At 34.4% G+C, this 19,702-nt stretch overlaps 1 protein-coding gene across 8 annotated transcripts in view; it reads right to left on the reverse strand.

Annotated features, from left to right (window-relative positions):
• Positions 1-19,702, reverse strand: part of LOC143226800 (protein trachealess-like) — a 310,183-nt gene that overhangs the window by 239,957 nt on the left and 50,524 nt on the right. For 4 of the 8 annotated variants that reach the window (XM_076458243.1, XM_076458258.1, XM_076458337.1 and 1 more), the window contains exon 2: positions 13,783-13,830. The exons of 1 other annotated variant lie outside the window; for it this stretch is intronic. In XM_076458243.1, the coding sequence (XP_076314358.1) occupies positions 13,783-13,830 (48 nt within the window). Of the gene's footprint in view, positions 1-13,782; positions 14,262-19,702 lie in introns of those variants that run through there. 3 more of the 8 variants (XM_076458263.1, XM_076458282.1, XM_076458239.1) reach the window with 3 other exon arrangements.

The raw sequence follows: 19,702 nt of genomic DNA on the forward strand, positions 1-19,702 counted from the left end.
TGGCCAGGTGGTTAAGGCACTCGGCTCGTAATCTGAGAGTCCCATTTAAATCCCCGTCACACCAAACATGCTCGCCCTTTCAGCCGTGGGGGCGTTATAATGTGACGGTCAACCCCACTATTCGTTGGTAAAATAGTAGCCCAAGAGTTGGCGGTAGGTTGGGATGACTAGCTGCCTTCTCTCTAGTCTTACACCGCTAAATTAGGGACGGCTAGCGCAAATAGCCCTCGAGTAGCTTTGTGCGAAATTGAAAACAAACCAAACCAGAAATCATTGGAAATATAAATACCGTATTATGAAGCAGTCAAATGCAAAAACACTAAACAGCACATTCAGAGCTGCGGTTTAATGAGTTCGGAAACAATGTGTGTGTTTGCGTGTGCGAGTTATCTTCTATGTGTACGTATACCTTCGTAACGTGAAAATCTGACTAAAAAGACCGTTATTAAAATGACGTCATAACTTTATGTCTATAGCTCTTATTCAAAAATATTCACTTTAGCTAATATTTCTAAATGAATATTGAAGAATAGTTCATATTCAAAAAACAACTTATGTAATTTGTTTCAAACTATTGTGCGTATCAAATACCTCAATTTTATTATTGTTATATACCAGCATATTTATTTGATTAATGTCGTACACGTCCCATCATCTTATAGGGTTTGTTTGTTTCCGAAGTTCGCGCGAAACTACTCGAGAATCTGAGCATAGAATTCTGTAATGTTAAACTCAAATTAGGAGGAATAGGCAACAACACCCATCGTCACCTCTTGAAATACTGTTATTTAACCAAATATTGGAACTTGACTATCATTTTTATAGCACAACCACCACGGCCTCAAAGTGCAGAACATGTTATGGCAGAATGAGTCGCCAACCATCAATCTTCGAATTCTTGGTTAAGCATGCTGACCACTCGGCCATGCCATGCCTATCTTGGCCGAGTTTTATTATTTTATAAACCTCGGGAAGTAATATATAAAATTAAGTTTCATATAAGTATTGGGTTTTGAGGACTGTATAGAAGTTCATATAATCTTTAGCACCGAAACAATGCAAAATGCTGGTTTGAATTCCTATTATACCAAACATGCTCGCCCTTTCATCCATGGGGGCGTTATAATGTGACCGTCAATCCCACTATTCGTTGGTAAAATAGTAGTCCAAGAGTTGGCGGTGGGTGGTGATGACTAGCTGCCTTCCTTCTAGTTTTACACTGCTAAATTCGGAATGGCTAGCGCAGATAGCCTTTGAGCAGCTTTACGCGAAATTCAAAACAAACAAACAATGTAAAAAGGTTAAGTTCTAAATAGTTATTTATTAAAATGGTATTTTTTCAAGATTAACTCGTACACATAAGAATTAAATTCAAAATGTTGTCGAATAACGTGAAGCTTAAAACAAATATTAATTTCGAGAGGTCACGGGTGTGAGTGAGTGTTGTGGTTAGCGTATCGAGTCCTGAATTCGAGGGCCTAAAAACCGGATTTCGATACCCGTGGTGGGCAGAGCACAGATAGCCCATTGTGTAGCTTTGTGCTTAATTCAAAACAACAACAACAATCTATTGTCTAACTGCATCTCCGGTAGTCTATCAGTTCAAATTTATGGAGGGTTTTTAGCAGCTTTGTGCAAATTTCAGAAACAAAACAAACCAATCAAGGGCTACTATTAATTTTAAGGTATAACATACAAGAATAACTTGTGAATGAATTGTAACCTCAGGGTGAATTCAATATAACAATGAGGTAGAAGTATTCATGTGGGAGAACAACGTATAAGATCAAACTTCATACAAGCTAGTTGCCTTCCCTCTAGTTTGTCAATTCAAAATTAGGAATAGCTAAGGATGAATGACCTCTGTGTAGTTTAGCATGAAAATTCTTTTAAAAAATTTAATATTCATGTCTTATTCCTCCTTGTTTATGTCATATGAAGAGTTCTTTTAACGTGCGTGGTCTTTCTTTACTAAAATATCTAATCTAATAAAAGGTTTTCTCACACATATGAATAAATACATCTTTACTTAACGGAATATTTTAATTAGTCGACAGAAAAATTGGAATAAGTGTCTTATTAGCAGGTTCATTTCTATAGGCCCGAGGTTTTGATGCCTGTGGAAATGGAAAGATGTTCTTTCGAAGGTCCTGATGCAAGTGCACCGCCGCCATCCCACTTGGCAAATATCTTGCTTATTATTCTATGACTTGATTAATTTTATAATCAACAGAAGCATACGAATATATGCATAGCCATGCCTTTATACTGAGCCAAACTTCGGAAGACTAGACAAGTAATTAATAGATGAACCTAAGCCAGTATTTCGTATATTTCTTAACTGAATATGTCAGTATTTAGGTATTTTTTTTATTAATTATGTATTTAATGTTGATTTGTTGTTATATCTAGACATAATAGTTTTCTCATAGCCGAATTTCATGTGACGTTTCTTCCCATTTATCAATGTAGAAATGTGTTACTTTAATAGTTTATTGACACTTGACGTTTAACGTGCGTATTGTGGAAACTAAACCAAATGCGTTTTGTTGTATTATGAAAACTAGTTATATTCGTAATTGTTGACCTAGAATCAAACTGTTTGTATGTACATACGCTTACTTAAACAAACCTCTGTTGTTGTTTTTTCCCATTCAGGGTAAACAACAATAAAGTGTGCTTGTAGCCTGTACTTTTATATAAAAATAAATAAAGCCATGTATAACATATAAACCAATAAACAGGTCGGGACAAAGTAAAAGTATTGAACAGTGTGTAAGGGTTCAATGGCCCCTTGACCTACAAGCTCAGCCTTCTCAAATATTTCTTTGAGACACCGAGTCCTGAATGTGTTGAAAAATCTATGCCAATGATAGAAAAAAGTTCACCACTTGTCCTGGGCATTTGACACTTCTATGTTATTAGATACATATATATATTGAAAAACTAAGTTTGTTTTAATGTAATTTAACCCAGTTCAGATGAAAGATACAAAAGTCAAGTGGCTCAGATACTGCCACAGCAGGTCTCATCTTAAGACAACATTAAAACCTTGTATATTTGCTTCTAACTGGAAATAATAAATCAACCTTTGAAAGTTTATCCAAATTGACTTTATTGCAAGTCTTGTATATCATTGTATTTTTATTATAAATTTCTGCTATTTTATTACTGTGTTTAATACATTTCTATTTTATAAAACAAAACAAAAAGACGTCTGCTCTTAAACCAGGCATAAAAAACAATGTTTTATCAAAAACTTGAAATATGAGAGAATGTCTGATCTTAAATCTGGCATACCAAACGATGTTTTATTTTAAATCTAGCATACCGAACGATGCCTGATATCAAACCCGGCATACCAAATGTTGTCCGATATAAAAACTTGGCATATGAAACGATGATTGATCTTAAGCCAGGCATACGAATCTGTGTCTGATATTAAATCTGGCACGGAAAACGGGTTCTGATTTTAAATCTAACATACGAAACAATGTTTGATCTCAAACTTGGCATATGAAACGAAGTCTGATCTTAAAACTGTCATACCAAACGATGTCTGATTTTAAACCTGTCATACTGACGACGAGCCATTCCAACAATAGTCCTGTAACAAAAATCTGAATAAATAATAAGATTATTAAACATAGATATTTCTCTTTTCCTTCTTTCCAAAATGGTGGAAAGTGAGTTAACGGGCAAAAACAGAGGAAAGCAAGCTCGGTCCTTTCCATATTAGTAAAGTACTAGTTTGAAACTTAAAACAAATACCACTGAACTCTAATTAATGTTGAAAATCGTAAATGTGTCAGTAGGTATGTTTAAAAGGCATATATACTGTCTTTAAATGGTTTCGAACATCACAGTCGAGCTTGGTTAAAGGTAATTACAGGTTTGACGTCACATGTTTATGTTTAGAAGCGAAAATACGCCAACAGCGAGGAAGTTCAGATGATGACCGAGGGCAAAATAGTCATAGGCGCTTATTCTAATTTGTCTGTTACACATAATTAAAACTGATTATCAATAACTATTATTTTATATTTCAGTGGCTCCTCAGATAGAAGATTTCACAAGTGCATTCTTGTTTCGTGTTAGCAAAATGGCGGTTTCCCTGTTGAGCTCTTCCTAACAAATCAGACTGCTTGACTTTTACGACACGGAGTTCCAAATAAATGGCGTGTTGGTAATCAATTATCTAGCAGAGGAGTCATTTTTCAGAAGCTTAAGGTAATTACTTTTCTCGTGAAAAACCTGGACGTTAAACTGTTCACTTTACAGCACCCAATAGAAATTCTACACGTGTGTGTTCAAAGAAGTTCCGGTGTTTACACAACAAACTCGATATGGGGGGAAAAAAAGAATCGATAACGCAAGCGTTTCAGCATACCGAAGAAACAACTGATGTTAAATAAATTTTACACCAAATGCTCAGACAAAACACAATTTTCCAAGGCTTTATAGCTTTCTCATCAGCAAAATATTTCAAGAAATTGAAAGACACGAATACGATAAGATTACGAAACCAAAGAATTAAAACGTTGTATAGTACATTAAAAATTATTCAATGATTATCGTAAATACGAAATAGGGATAATATATAATTGGACAAACAATTAAGGCCCGAAACAAATAAAATAATGATTCTGAAGTATTTTTGTGGAAACTAAAATAGTGAGAATAATAACTCACAAGTTACGTAGCTAAGCAACTAACATAGCAACTGAAGTCACTTTATGAAGGTTATAAAGGCAACGTATTAACTAAAATTATTTTATAACAATTAAACAGTGAACAATGTTTGTTTGTTTTTGAATTTCGCGCAAAGCTACACGAGGGCTATCTGCGCTAGCCGTCCCTAATTTAGTAGTGTAAGACTAGAGGGAAGGCAGCTAGTCATCACTATCCACTGCCAACTCTTGGGCTACTCTTTTACCAACGAATAGTAGGATTGACCGTCACATTATAACGCCCCATGGATGAAAGGGCGAGCATGTTTGGTGCGACGGGGATTCGAACCCGCGACCCTTAGATTACGAGTCGAACGCCTTAACCCACCTGGCCATGCCGGGCCAAACAGCGAACAGTTAAAATAATAACTCGTAACTTATATTATGAAGATTAAATATTTAACATGGTAACACATAAATTATATCTAAAGGGTAACCTAAATAAACCTATTCAAACACCAGTATTCGAAAATGTTCTCATGCACAAGTTATAATGTTACAGAAAACAGTGCAATTTACTGTTACTCTAGAAAATTGCTACACAACACAGTACAACATATTACTACCACAATACCTAGAATATTACACAATAATCTGCATTAAGTACAGTATTATGCAGCACAATTTAGTATTCTACTCGTCTCGACAGGATTTTACACTCACTAAACATTACAATATTCCATTATACTACATAGAATACCACACATTACAATACAATGCTACAGTACATATAATACTACACAACAAACCCATGTTTACCCTGCACTATAGAAGTGTACTGTAGGGGCTATTATTGCATGCATTACAATAACATGTGTATTATAATATATGTTATATTTTCTTATTTATATTAAAAGTTTAGTTTTAAAAATCTTCCCTCTTTCGAAGTTTATCGTAATATGTAAATATTACTTCTTATGTGGACAATGTATAGGTCACTTCTTATGTAAACTAATACCAAGTCTGCAAGTCAGGAATACATACATCTATACGTGTGCAGTGGGCTAATTCTAACAAAGTTTTCCAGTATTATCTCTCTGTTTCTCTCTTTTTTAATCACTATGTATAGGTTTTAACTCCATACGATATCTGAAATCTGGATTAACCATCATCATTGTCAAATTCGCACTGTTTTTAAGGCTAGGAGGAAGTAAAAATCCATAACTATCCAAGTTCCAACTAAAAACTCAATAATGGTCGCACATGTTGAGCAATACAAGATCCGATTCCTCAGCTCTATAAAGCCGTTTACTCCGCAGTCTTTGCAAGTTCTCTTGACGTAGATGGTCGAGGAAGGGTCAACGAAGCTCTTTTGTTACTTTGTGCAAGTATAACACAGTCCAGCCAATGTCTCCTAAATCCCACATTTCTATGGTCGAACACTGAGAGTTGACTTCTGACAGTAAATTGTTTTTTTTTTTTAGATCAATTAACAGCTCCATCTCTTTATCGGAGTTCTTTTTTTTTTTTAATTGAATGCCGGAAGCTGTGACGTATCCTCTGTAACCCATCCAGTTTCCCCCAAATTTGGTTTTAGTAACTTGAAGAGTGAGTGTGAAATATATTTATGCACCCCAGTGAGGCATGATGTTAGCTTTTATTAAACCTAAATTCCCCGATTTTTAATAGACCTTCCACTACGCTTTAAGTGCACATTATACATCATATTGAGGAATATTATTATTATCACCTTAGTGCTGTAAAGAACTAGCTAAAAATCAATGAGACAATTTATTTTCTATATAGATAGGAAACCCCAGCAGCAATTACTGAAGTTATCTGAAATACGGAATTTTTTTTAAATTTTATTTGACTCTTATATTATCAATAACCACATAAGCAAAATAATAATAATAATAAGTGAGCTTCAACAATTGGATACATAACTGCCTTAGAGTTTTTTTTTAAAGCCTAAAGGATCATATGGAATAGATCCCATTGATATTTCTAAATCTTAAACTTATGAATAAGAAGCAGAAAGGTATATAACATCAGAGTCAGGAAAATTGACAGAAAGCTTCACAAGAAGATTCTTAGATACTTGTTTGACACCTCTAGTTTATTAGAACACAGTTAAGCCTTTTATATTAACTAAGGTATTTTTAGGATTACCTCAAAGGTTACCTCTATAAGTTGATAAGTACTATATCATGATCGAATCACGCACGATACGTTTGATATATTTATATCTGGCCGCATGGTTATTGTTGATTCCTGTGTAGTTTGCTTTAGAGTAAAGCCACATTGCTGTGTCCGCCGCGGGGAATCGATCCCCGGATTTCAGCATTGTAAATCCATAGATTTACTACTGTCCCACAGGGGGGACGCCACCTATGTAGTTGTTGGTTTTTAAAAGCTTTACCCTGACAATTTACTTGTATTTGTTAGTTATTATAACCTTGTAAGTTAGTTAGATAACTGTGTCGTGTTGTCAACTTTAGAAACACCACGATAAGCTAGATATATTTCTTCTTTTTCGTATTAATACACGTACATTGATTTCATTGGTTCCCTGTATTAGCGTATTTACCTCATAGTTAGTTTATCTTTTTCAAGCATTTGGCGCATTGTCAGTGTTTTTCCCTTCGTTTGTATGTATGTCCATTATACTCTGTGGTATATGAATTTTATTACAGTTAAATGTTTAGTCCTTATGTCAATTTTTACGTGAAGATTGTAGTTGTTAGAGAACAAATATTATCACAAAAAAGACCAAACTATATGTTCAAAGACAAACAAAACAAAACTTGAGAGGCCCGGCATGGCCAAGTGGTTAAGGCACTCGACTCGTAATCTGAGGGTCGCGGCTTCGAATCCCCGTAGCACCAAACATGCTCGCCCTTTCACCTGTAGGGGCGTTATAATGTGACAGTCAATCCCATAATTCGTTGGTAAAAGAGTAGTTCAAGAGTTGGCGGTAGGTGGTGATGACTAGCTGCCTTCCCTCTAGTCTTACACCGCTAAATTAGGGACGGCTAGCGCAGATAGCCCTCAAGTAGCTTTGCGCGAAATTCAAAACAAATGATATTTGAAACTTTTAAGTACTGTACGAAACTTCGAAACGTCGCTATAGAAACCTCTTAAATTATACGACATTAAATACAAAATGGTATGTTATATATTGAACCTTTTCCTTTTTTGTATAAGTTTTTATTTGCATATATAAAGCTGAAAATGAAAGTAGCTTAAAAATGATAAAGAGACTGAAATGCAAAGCGGATTTAACTTAGCGGCCAAGCGGTGAGCCGAACAACAGGAGTTCTCTAAGGGTTACGGTTAATAGCTTTAACATTTATAAAATATGAGTAACCAATGAGATAATTGGAACACGCAATCATCGGCACCTCATAGATACGACTCTACGACAATACAAGCGCTTCAGTCTGACTTGGAATTACTACGTAATAATCACTACAAAACAGCAACCGGCACAGTCTATGGCTATCATGGGACACTACGCAGCGCTGAACGAAAGTGCAGCTCGTTTTAATGGATACTATGTACTACAAGCACGTCGACATCAGCAGCTAATAGCAGCTACCGTCTTCAATATTTCAGTATGCTCTGCTCATTTGATACTGGGTTTCTTACTGAAACGCTATTTTGGCAAGTCTGTTTTATCCAGAGCTGGTACCTGAGTGGTGAGAGCGACTTGCCATCACGAGAAGCTACCGAATTTAATGACACATTAGCTTATTGTACTTAGGACACATGAAAACCGCCGTCTCATCTCACCACTTCGATAAGTAGCCTTCCAGTCACACTATAATACTTAAATAAATAAATTGTTCAATGCCTAACAATAAAAGTATACGAAGGCAGATCCCGTTTCGTATAAGCAACCAGAGTTAGTTTATAACTTCTAGAAAGTGTTGTAGCAATCACTGTATCTTTTTTTTAATAATCATTTGATATGATTTCATAACCGTCAAATTTCAATATACTATTCATTCATTCAAGATTTCGTGTCAAAATAAACCACATTTAAACCATAAAGAAATCTTTGTAAAACGGGGATAATTTATGTAACGAGATACAATTAAGGTCGTTATATATAAAAGATGGCTGATAGTAACATAGTTACAGTGGTTTCCCAAACTACGGATAAGAGTTTGTAAGTTTTAAGTAACTCAGATTATGTAATTTGATTCTCAATATTTTTTGCAACATTTAAACTTTCGGTATTAATATAGATAGCTAAGTTATGTATATATCGTATATATACATACTCGTCTTTATAACATTTATTTTTTTGTTATTATACTTGCATATAAACAGAAAAAGAGACGGTTAGGGACTGTATGTCTATGGAGCCACATCGCTATAAACCGGGTTTTGATACCCGTAGTGAGCAGAGCACATAGAGCCCACTGTGTAATTTTGTGCTTAATTCCAAACGAACAAACAGCCCAGTTAATTATTTATAGCGTATAACGCTGGGTCTGGCCAGACGTCTAGCACGTTCGACTCCCAATCTAATGGTTACAGATTCCAGTTCCTTCCTCGAATATGCTCGCCTTTTTATCCAAGAGCATTATTATGTAACGATCAATACAACTAATCGTTAGAGCTGTTAAATAGTTAATTTTTCTCTAGCTTATCATTTCAGTATTTTAGGTCAGCTAGCGCAGATAGTCTTCAAGTGACTTTACCCAAAATTTGAAAAGAACCAAACAAACCACAAAACATAATTAATAGTTGGAGCTATCATACAGATATTGTAAAGGCTGTATCTACAGAGCATGTTTACATACAGAGGCTGTAAGAATGGTATATATAAAGAACCAAACAAACCACAAAACATAATTAATAGTTGGAGCAATCATACAGATATTGTAAAGGCTGTATCTACAGAGCATGTTTACATACAGAGGCTGTAAGAATGGTATATACAAGAAAGTGTACAATTTAAAGAAGTTACATATATATATATATATAAATGTAATTGTTAACAAATGATATATGTTCTATATACATATATTTAACAAGTTGTTGTTAACCTTCACCTGAATCTGACTTACAAGAATTTTATAAGACTTTAGAGACTAAGTAACTTTCAAATCTGTAATTAAAGCGTCATACGATCGTCAGTACAACTGTCATTAGTATAGCATGCTAATTTTATTATTATAGATATACTAGGAATGTCTTTGAGACAACATTTGATCAACAGCCAGTACCTTCACGTTATAAGCCAGACAAACACCCCAAATAATCTTCTGTAATCACGTGGTTGTTTCTAAGTCCATGTTTTGATATCTTGATATTTCCACAGCTTCTGGGTATGTGCCTCGCGTCCGTTGTTCATCAGTTGTAAACAGATGCTATGAACACAATATGTTCCCAAAGTGTGTTTTAAATTAGACCTTTCAAGCTTATCTTTTCTTATCCAAAGTAAATTAATAATATCTTGGTCTTTTAACTTTGGAGTTTTGCTTGTTTTAGAATGTTCGCACAAAACTACACAAGAGATATCTACAAAACAGTCGTCCCTAGTACTAAACTGATTTTCTGTACTCTAGAGAGAAGATACCCAATAAACAAAACCTACTGCTAACTCTTTAAGTTACTTACTCTCCGTAAACCGAATGTTGCTCACTCATAACCGCAGATCATATTTTACCAGCAACCAAATGCAAACCATTAATTCTTGGTTTCGAAATCTGGGTATCAAGCCACGCTCGGGCTTTTAACGTAATAAATTGCATCTTATGCTGTTCAGTGTTTATAATTTCAACTTCAATATGAAGTTCATATTTTGCACACAAAATAATTTCTGTCAGCTTAAAGTTGTTTAGCTAATATTTTTGATCGAGCACGATTCAAAAAATGTTTTACCACATAACTTGAAATTAATTGTGTGAATTCATACTCCACATATGTTGTAGTTCAACAGGATAAAACGTATCGACAGTAGCTAACAATACACATTTAAGTAGCACATTTTTGAAGTCTTCTCGCGACTTCCAAAATACGAGCATAACCGTTGTTGTGATGGTCATTTTTTACACTACCTGATGCAGTTTTGCTATGTTTTTTTATTTCGTGTGGATTCGAAACATTACAATAAACATTTCTTCAAAATTAAACAATGAGCCTCAAAACAATATCATTATTAGTAAACAGAATAGTAAAAACTAATCTTTGTAGCATTGTCACGATTTTGAATAAAAAATAATATTACAAATTCCCATGAGAAATGCTGTAGAAAGTAATAATTATTCTCCGACAAAACACAATAAAACGAAATCCTCAACTTGTGTTACAAGTTTAATTCGATAACAACTCCTTACTGGGATGAGTAATATGTAAAGAGTAAAATATATGTAATGTGTAATTGAATGTAGCAACTGAACTACACGACTATATACATATATATGAGATCATTGAGTGCCATATTTTGCCACGCTCAACCTGTTTGTTTGCTTGAAGACGAGCACAAAGCTACACAACAGGGTATCTGTGTTCTGCCCACCACGGGTACCAAAACCCGGATTCTAACGTTGTAAGTCCATAGACATACCGCTCTACTACTGGGGTCTGTGATTCTCAAATTAAAGAAATTATTGAATCACGTTTCGATAAGACCGTACTATAGCTCCATTTAAACAGACTATTGAATTTGTTTTAGATAAGACACTAGTTTCATCTACAGAAACTACTGAATCACTTTTTTATAAGAACACTAACTTCATTTACAGAAACTAGTAAAGTAACTTTGGATAAAGATACACTATATCTTCATTTACAGAAACTAGTGTCTTATCCAAAGTTAATTCAGTAGTTTCTGTAAATGAAGATATAGTGTATCCTTATCCAACTAAAGTAAAACTAGTGTCTTACTTACAGAAAGTATTGAATTAGCTTTAGGTAAGAACGCATAATAACTTCATTTACAGAAATTTCTGAATTAGCTTTGGATAAGACACTAGATTTATTTGCAAAACTACTGAATTAGTTTTGGATAAGAACATCTAATAGCTTTATTTACAGAAACTATTGAATTAGTTTTGGATAAGAACACAAAATAGCTTTATTTACAGAAACTACTGAATTAGCTTTGGATAAGACACTGGTTTCATTTACAAAACTACTGATTTACGTTTGGATGAAAAACGACACTAAACACATCTAGAAAAACTGCTGAATTACTGCTGGATTAAAACACTAGCTTTATCACAGAAACTATTGAATCACACTTAGATAAAACACAAGCTTTATCACAGAAACTACTGAATCATACTTAGATAAAACACTAGCTTTATCACAGAAACTACCGAAACACTTAGATAAAGCACAAGCTTTATCACAGAAACTACTGAATCACACTTAAATAAAGCACAAGCTTTATCACAGAAACTACTGAATCACACTTAAATAAAACACAAGCTTTATCACAGAAACTACTGAATCACACTTGGATAAAGCACAAGCTTTATCACAGAAACTACCGAAACACTTAGATAAAACACAAGCTTTATCACAGAAACTATTGGATCACTGTTAGATAAAACACAAGCTTTATTACAGAAACTACTGAATCACACTTGGATAAAATACTAGCTTTATCACAGAAACTACTGAACTACTGTTGGATATGATACGCTAGGTTTATGTAAAAACCTACAAAATCACACTTTATTATTATTGTTTACAGGCGGATAATTTGCATGTGATGTCTGTGGGAAAACATAATTTTTATAATACTTGAACTACTTGCTTTAAAATCACGTAGAACAGTTTAATACAAAGCTTATCGCCAGGTTTGCAACACAGCACACAAAACTAATAATTAACTAGAAAGGTCTACATACAATAAACTAATGAAATACCGAAGTTTAAGAATTAACAGCTTGAAACTTTTCGTCTTTATGTTTTTTCCCCACTATTAAACGAAATAGTGGCTCTTTATTTTGTATCTGCTATTTAAATATTATAATTACGCTTAAACTTATAAAATGTACACCGACATAAGCCCATACATTCGAATACATTTCCAGTTTGAAACGTTTTATATGTCTCACACATTTAAACCATGATTCCTTCATGTTTGCCTGGGTGTGGTCCACTTGGTCTATGAATAAAATGGTTCATGGTTTCTGGCCCGTTGACACAACAACGCGCTTAGCACTATTGAGGTGTGGGGGGCGCTAGGAAAATGACATTCAAACCACGCTATTCCGTCAGACAAGGTGGATGCTGTTGAGTTGCTGCTTTCTCTATCGGTTCATAATTAGGAAAGACAATGACAGTACACCTTTTTTATTTTCCAACACTGTAGATGATATTTTTTTCAGAGTTTAGATTGAAATTTTGTATATCCAAATAAAATACTTGACGTTGTTAAAAGTCCTTAATACAGAGGATTGAGCAAAATTTGAGTAAAACCTCAACTATAAGATATTGCTCATAATTTTGATTCATTAAAATTGACTTGATAAATTTAAGTTTTAAACCCCAAAAGGCATCAATATATATACGTGTGTGTAGTGTGAAACTAACTTATTACTGTAAACTTGCTGCTACATTTATAGAGACACATTCACCAATCAATTTTAGAATTATATTGAAACCGTAAGTGTGTGAGAATTGGTTTGAAAAGTATATATTTACACGTTGTTATTTTTCTCAAGACACACTGAAAACGGTGGAATACTTGAATACAAAAAAGAAAAAAAATATTATAGCGTAATTTGATATATACATTCGATGCCCACTTTGCGATCGAAACGCCATTTGTTGCAACCTCCGTGCACGTCGTGCGCAGCTAGATGCAAGTCTCGCACGTGCAGCGGGTCTTTTGACTGGAAGATGTTCTGCTCAAACATATAAAGTACACGTATCGGTTAAATCCCACCTTAACGATCCCTCTGCCACTATTGTCACAGTGTCGAGTCATCACGCGCATCTAATTTTTTTTTTTCTGTATTCTGCTGTATAGAGGGCAGCATGATTACGAAAACTTCACATCCACGTTCCTACGTGAGACACGTGATTTTCTATACTCTGAAGCGCAGGAACGTGATCAAAAGCCAGGAAATGTATCACTTACCGTGATTGGACGACGACCTGACCCGCACCTTCCTCTCCAGATCTTTTCCTGTAAAAACGAATAGATGAAAATCAGATTACACGAAAACTTAAACACAACTGAAAAGTTAAAACTATTTCCCAATCACGCAGACGTCATAGGAGCTGCAAGCCGTCACGCGCGTCGTCCCGCTGTACTTGCTCTTCTATACGGGTTATAATGAAATGAATGCAGCCTGCCAAGGGAGTCCGCGTACACACTCTCGCGCCTTGGCACCTAAACTTACCGCTTAGGACTTTTGGCGGGAGACATCCTTAGGGGTCAAACACAGAGACAGGCAGCACCGAAACGATGAACTCTCTCTGGGTCATTAAATCATGCATTTTAACCTTTCACTCTAACCAAAAACCTAAAAACAGAATATCCTCCAGAAAATTTCCACAAACAAGATCTTCAAGAAACTCGACGATCAACTTTTACCCAAGGTCGCACTTCATTGGCGAGATAACTACTGAGAGCCGTTTATTGGTTAAGAAAACGACCCCCATGATCAGGTCCTGTTTGGAACGCGAATTCCGCGCCACCCAGCGACAAATTTTACGAAAACATCTGTAAGCTTTAGTCAAAATGAAACTTTAAGCCTCGCAAGCACCAACAGTGACCTTGATGGAGTTTTTTAGTTCTTACGGTGTTTACCGTCGGACTCTCCACGAGTGCAGGCGACCCTGACTAGCCCACTCCGAGCCATTTTCTCTGATAAGCCACTGGGCGGCTAAAAACACGAGGCTTCGCTAGAAGCAGCCTGCTTAACGCCCACTGTCTACTGCCTGTCTAAGGGTCTTCGTATCTTGAAAAATATATTTGCTAAATACCTTCAATTTTGTTATTATACAGATTACCTATTACTTTATTTAGATGAATACCAGAATAACAAGAGCGTCATAGAAATCTATATAATTTTTGATTAAATTCACTAAAAGGGTATTTAAAAAGCGTTTAATATGCACATTTTGAACAATGGGTGGAATCTAAAATGTGTCAATCACAATTTAAATTATAATTCTCAACTGTTTGCAATGACATCTCAGTAACGCAATAAAGTATAGCACTTCAGTTGTTTTGACAATGAATAAGTTGTATTAAAATAAATAGAATATAATAATTACCAAGTTTCAATTCAATATAGTTTTTACTGCTTTACTAACACACCTTGTAAAAATAATCAAATATTCAATTAAAACAACATAATAACTATCTACGCTGACCTTTCCTACATTTGAAATGACAGACTAAAAGGAAGGCAGGTAGTTAGCAGCACAATACTAAATTTGGGGTTACTCTTGCTTGAGCAAACAGTAGGATTTGAGAGTTGCACTTATAACGCACCGACAGCTCCAAAGAGGGGATCGCGTTTTTGCAGCAACGAGTCGAGAACAATGAGAACCAGATTAAAAGTCGGAACAAACTCGAACCGTATTATATCTTCTCGTTAGTGAACTGTAAGAAAACTGAAGTAAGACACAATGCTGTATACCTTTAGGCTTAGTTTGTTTTAGCGCAAGGCCGCACTGTTGGCTATCTGCACTATGTCCGTCCGCAGAGACCGAACCCCAAAATTTAGCGTTTAAGCTCTTAAACTTACCGCTAAGCTTCCAGATGACCATCGTTAAGCTTATTATCATAGCTAACACGTACTTTAGCTCTCAGATATGTTCGATTCTACAAATATCGCTGCGTGCTTTGCAACAACCTTATTAGATATTATTTTAGACTCGGCATTTGTTTAACCACAATTCCTCTCCAATTCTAAACAAAAAACAAAATAAAACATTGCGTTAACTTATATTATTTGTAATAAATATCACTCTAACACTTTATTTTTTTTTTCATATTCCTTTTAAAATTTGTCTATTACAGATTCAGGTACGACATGTGTAAAAATAATCCATTACAAACAAAAGATATTTTTACACATGCCTGATCTGAAATCCATAACAATGTACTTAAAAGGAATGTGAAACAGAAACAACAACACAATAAAATAATTATTATCACAATTATCGGTTACAATATGTTAACCAGGTTTCAGCATTCAAACCGTGTACTATATACCATATAATTCTTCGCCAGCTATCAGCATTCAAACCGTTTATTATATTCCATATAACGTTCCGCCAGCTTTCTGTATTCAAATTATATATCATATTTTTTGGAGTCAAAGCATATATTACAATACATATAATTATTTGGCAGCTTTCAACATATAAATTATGTATTATATTCCGTATAATGCTTTGCCAACTTTCTGCACTTAAACCATATGTTTCGTTTAGTTTTTCGCCAGCTTCCAACATTCACATCGTATGTTTGTTTATTTTCCACCAGGAGAGATGGTAAAGATTTTATCAGTATAATAAATTTATAAAAAAAAAAAAATTACTGCGGTTTTTATATTATTGTGTTATTACAGATCAGTTTTGTATTTATATAACACGTGAACTTCATTAAAGTGCCAAAAATGGCCTCACGAGTTTGAGAATTTATTGTTCGCGCCCTGTTGCTGCCAAAAAAGACGACAACAACAATATACACTTTGAGGATGTGTTTGCGTTGAAAGAGTGACCATCGGTCAAGAGTAGCCCAAACGTTTCCTGTGGGTGCTGCTGGACGGTTGCTCTCCCTCTGCATATCGATCCTAAATTTGGCATGGCGAAAGATAGCCTTAATAACTTTGCCATAAAAGAGCATAAAAACAAACATTCCTTATTTCCTTTCTTGTTCTACAAGTCAGTAATATGAGTGTCAATTCAAACTTCATATTGTGTCCAAAACCCACTGTCTAGGCGGCGCTGCTGACAAAGCCCTGGTTTATCAGGTTCTTGCACGCTTCAGGCAAAGATTCTAGATTTAAAGTTGATTAAAACAGATTCTCTGACTCAGTGAAGTATGACAATTCACATAAATGTGACAACCAAAAGCAAGGATGAAAATATTAAAGTCCAATATTTGGATAAAACAAAATGTTTATTCATTTCTAGTTGTGTACATCTTCCGTATATATACACTCAATATTCATACACGACACTCTTTTCATGAATATTTCAATAATCGCTAACAAAGTACCAGGTGTCAAGTGTGTTGAAAAAAAACTTCAATAGAACATAGTCACGGAGTGTCATTTATGTTGAAGAAAGTTTTCAATAGAACATAGTCACGGAGTGTTATTTATGTTGAAGAAATACTTCAATAGAACACAGTCACAGGGTGTTATTTATGTTAAAGAAATACTTCAATAGAATATAGTCACAGGGTGTCATTTTTATTGAAGAAAAGTTTCAGTAGAACACAGTCATGAGGTGTCATTTGTATTGAAGAAAAGTTTCAGTACAACACAGTCATAAAGTGTCATTTGTATTGAAGAAAGGTTTCAGTACAACACAGTCATGAGGTGTCATTTGTATTGAAGAAAAGTTTCAGTAGAATACAGTCATGAGGTGTCATTTGTATTGAAGAAAAGTTTCAGTAGAACACAGTCATGAGATGGCATTTGTATTGAAGAAAAGTTTCAGTACAACACAGTCATGAGATGGCATTTGTATTGAAGAAAAGTTTCAGTACAACACAGTCATGAGATGTCATTTGTATTGAAGAAAAGTTTCAGTACAACACAGTCATAAAGTGTCATTTGTATTGAAGAAAAGTTTCAGTAGAACACAGTCATGAGGTGTCATATGTATTGAAAAAAAGTTTCAGTACAACACAGTCATGAGATGTCATTTGTATTGAAGAAAAGTTTCAGTACAACACAGTCATAAAGTGTCATTTGTATTGAAGAAAAGTTTCATTACAATACAGTCATGAGGTGTCATTTGTATTGAAGAAACGTTTCAGTACAACACAGTCATGAGGTGTCATTTGTATTGAAGAAAAGTTTCAGTAGAATACAGTCATGAGGTGTCATTTGTATTGAAGAAAAGTTTCAGTACAATACAGTCATGAGGTGTCATTTGTATTGAAGAAAAGTTTCAGTAGAATACAGTCAAGAGGTGTCATTTGTATTGAAGAAAAGTTTCAGTACAATACAGTCAAGAGGTGTCATTTGTATTGAAGAAAAGTTTCAGTACAATACAGTCATGAAGTGTCATTTGTATTGAAGAAAAGTTTCAGTACAACACAGTCATAAAGTGTCATTTGTATTGAAGAAAAGTTTCAGTAGAATACAGTCATGAGGTGTCATTCATATTGAAGAAAAGTTTCAGTAGAATACAGTCATGAGGTGTCATTCATATTGAAGAAAGACTTCAGTAATCAATGAAACAGTCTTGAAGTGTCGTATGTATTGAACAATGATTTATTAATTAAAACACAGTGGTGGGTATCATGTGTGTTGAATAAATACTTCAGTAATCCCTAGCATCATAACAAGGGAATTTAATGCAACAACTTCACGATATATTTATTTTAAATTCATATAAATCTCACTTATATTAAATGTTATAACCACAGTAAATAAATATATATATTATCTTTTTAGGTACACATTCGGATAAACCACTTTTGCTAGTAACAGTGCCTCTTTTGTTTTAAGCTACAATTTGTTACTAAAAATTATTATATATAATAGCATTTAACCGGTTAATTCGTCATTATGAATTTTGCTACCACTGTTAACATTATAACTTACTGTCTACCGTTGGGAAAGCAGTGACTTAGTTCCTGCTGTATTTATAAAGTGATGGACACAGTGTTACAGCGCCCTCTTTCGACAACTCATCTGCTTGGGAACAAGCAACATGCATTTGATTTAGCGCCAAAGTTTGCTAGATTTGATTAAATCGCTACTTGTCACATTTCATGTCACATGAAAATGCACAACATATACAAAATACGATGACATACACACAATAATATTGTTTCAATCACGTATTATCGAATTCTCATATTTAAGTCACGTAAATGTACTAAAATAATTCACCGTAATTAAAACATGTCGGAGTATAATAAATCATTAAAAAAATCATAATAATTATTTATAAGGTTTAATGTGTGTGTGTGTTTTCTTATAGCAAAGCCACATGAGGCTATCTTCTAAGTCCACCGATGGGAATCAAGACCCTGATTGTAGCATTATAAATCCGTAGATTATAAATAAACATATTGGTAATATTGTGTCAATTTCACCGTTATAAATAAACTTTGTTTTATTATAAAATAGCCGACAAGAAACAACATTGTCATGTTTATACGTATTAATCATAATTAATTAGATAAAAATATTAAATACACTTAATGAAAACCAAGAATGGTAATGTTCAACATTTGAAACTTTGGTATATGTGTATTTTTGCAATGTAACTAAAAATGTTGCTGTAAAAACAGATTATTTTGTGCATCGATAAAATGTTACATTAACATCAACAACTAATGTAAGTTTTAGGCCCGACATGGCCAGTTAGTTAAGGGAGCTTGATTACAATCTGAAGGTCGCGGGCTCTTATCCTTGCCCAACCAGGACAGCATTGGTGCTTCACCGCAATTAATTTCGCATTACTTGAGAAATAAAAATAAACATTCACGACAGGTAGGGTTGTTATTTATAGTTGAACCGTGATGTTGACAGATCAACCGAAGTGAAACGTTAATGTCATCCGAGTTGTTGTTGTTGTTTACGCCCTATATTAACTGTGTTATACTTTTATTATTTCCAGCATTTATGTAATGTCTATAGCAGCTTAGATTTCTTGTTTTTCCAGTAAATTCTGGAAATTATATTCTAAATACCGTAAAACAAGAGATATGTTTAATGTCAGTCATCTCTCTCATTTTCGGAATATTATATTTACGATGTAAAATAAGGAAAGAATGTACTTGTTACACAATTTTCTAGTATTTAACAGATTTATAATACCGTACGTAAAATAATAAGGCATTGTCTGTAGAT

This window comes from Tachypleus tridentatus, chromosome 1 (assembly GCF_004210375.1).
Source record: "Tachypleus tridentatus isolate NWPU-2018 chromosome 1, ASM421037v1, whole genome shotgun sequence".
NCBI classification, from domain to species: domain Eukaryota; kingdom Metazoa; phylum Arthropoda; class Merostomata; order Xiphosura; family Limulidae; genus Tachypleus; species Tachypleus tridentatus.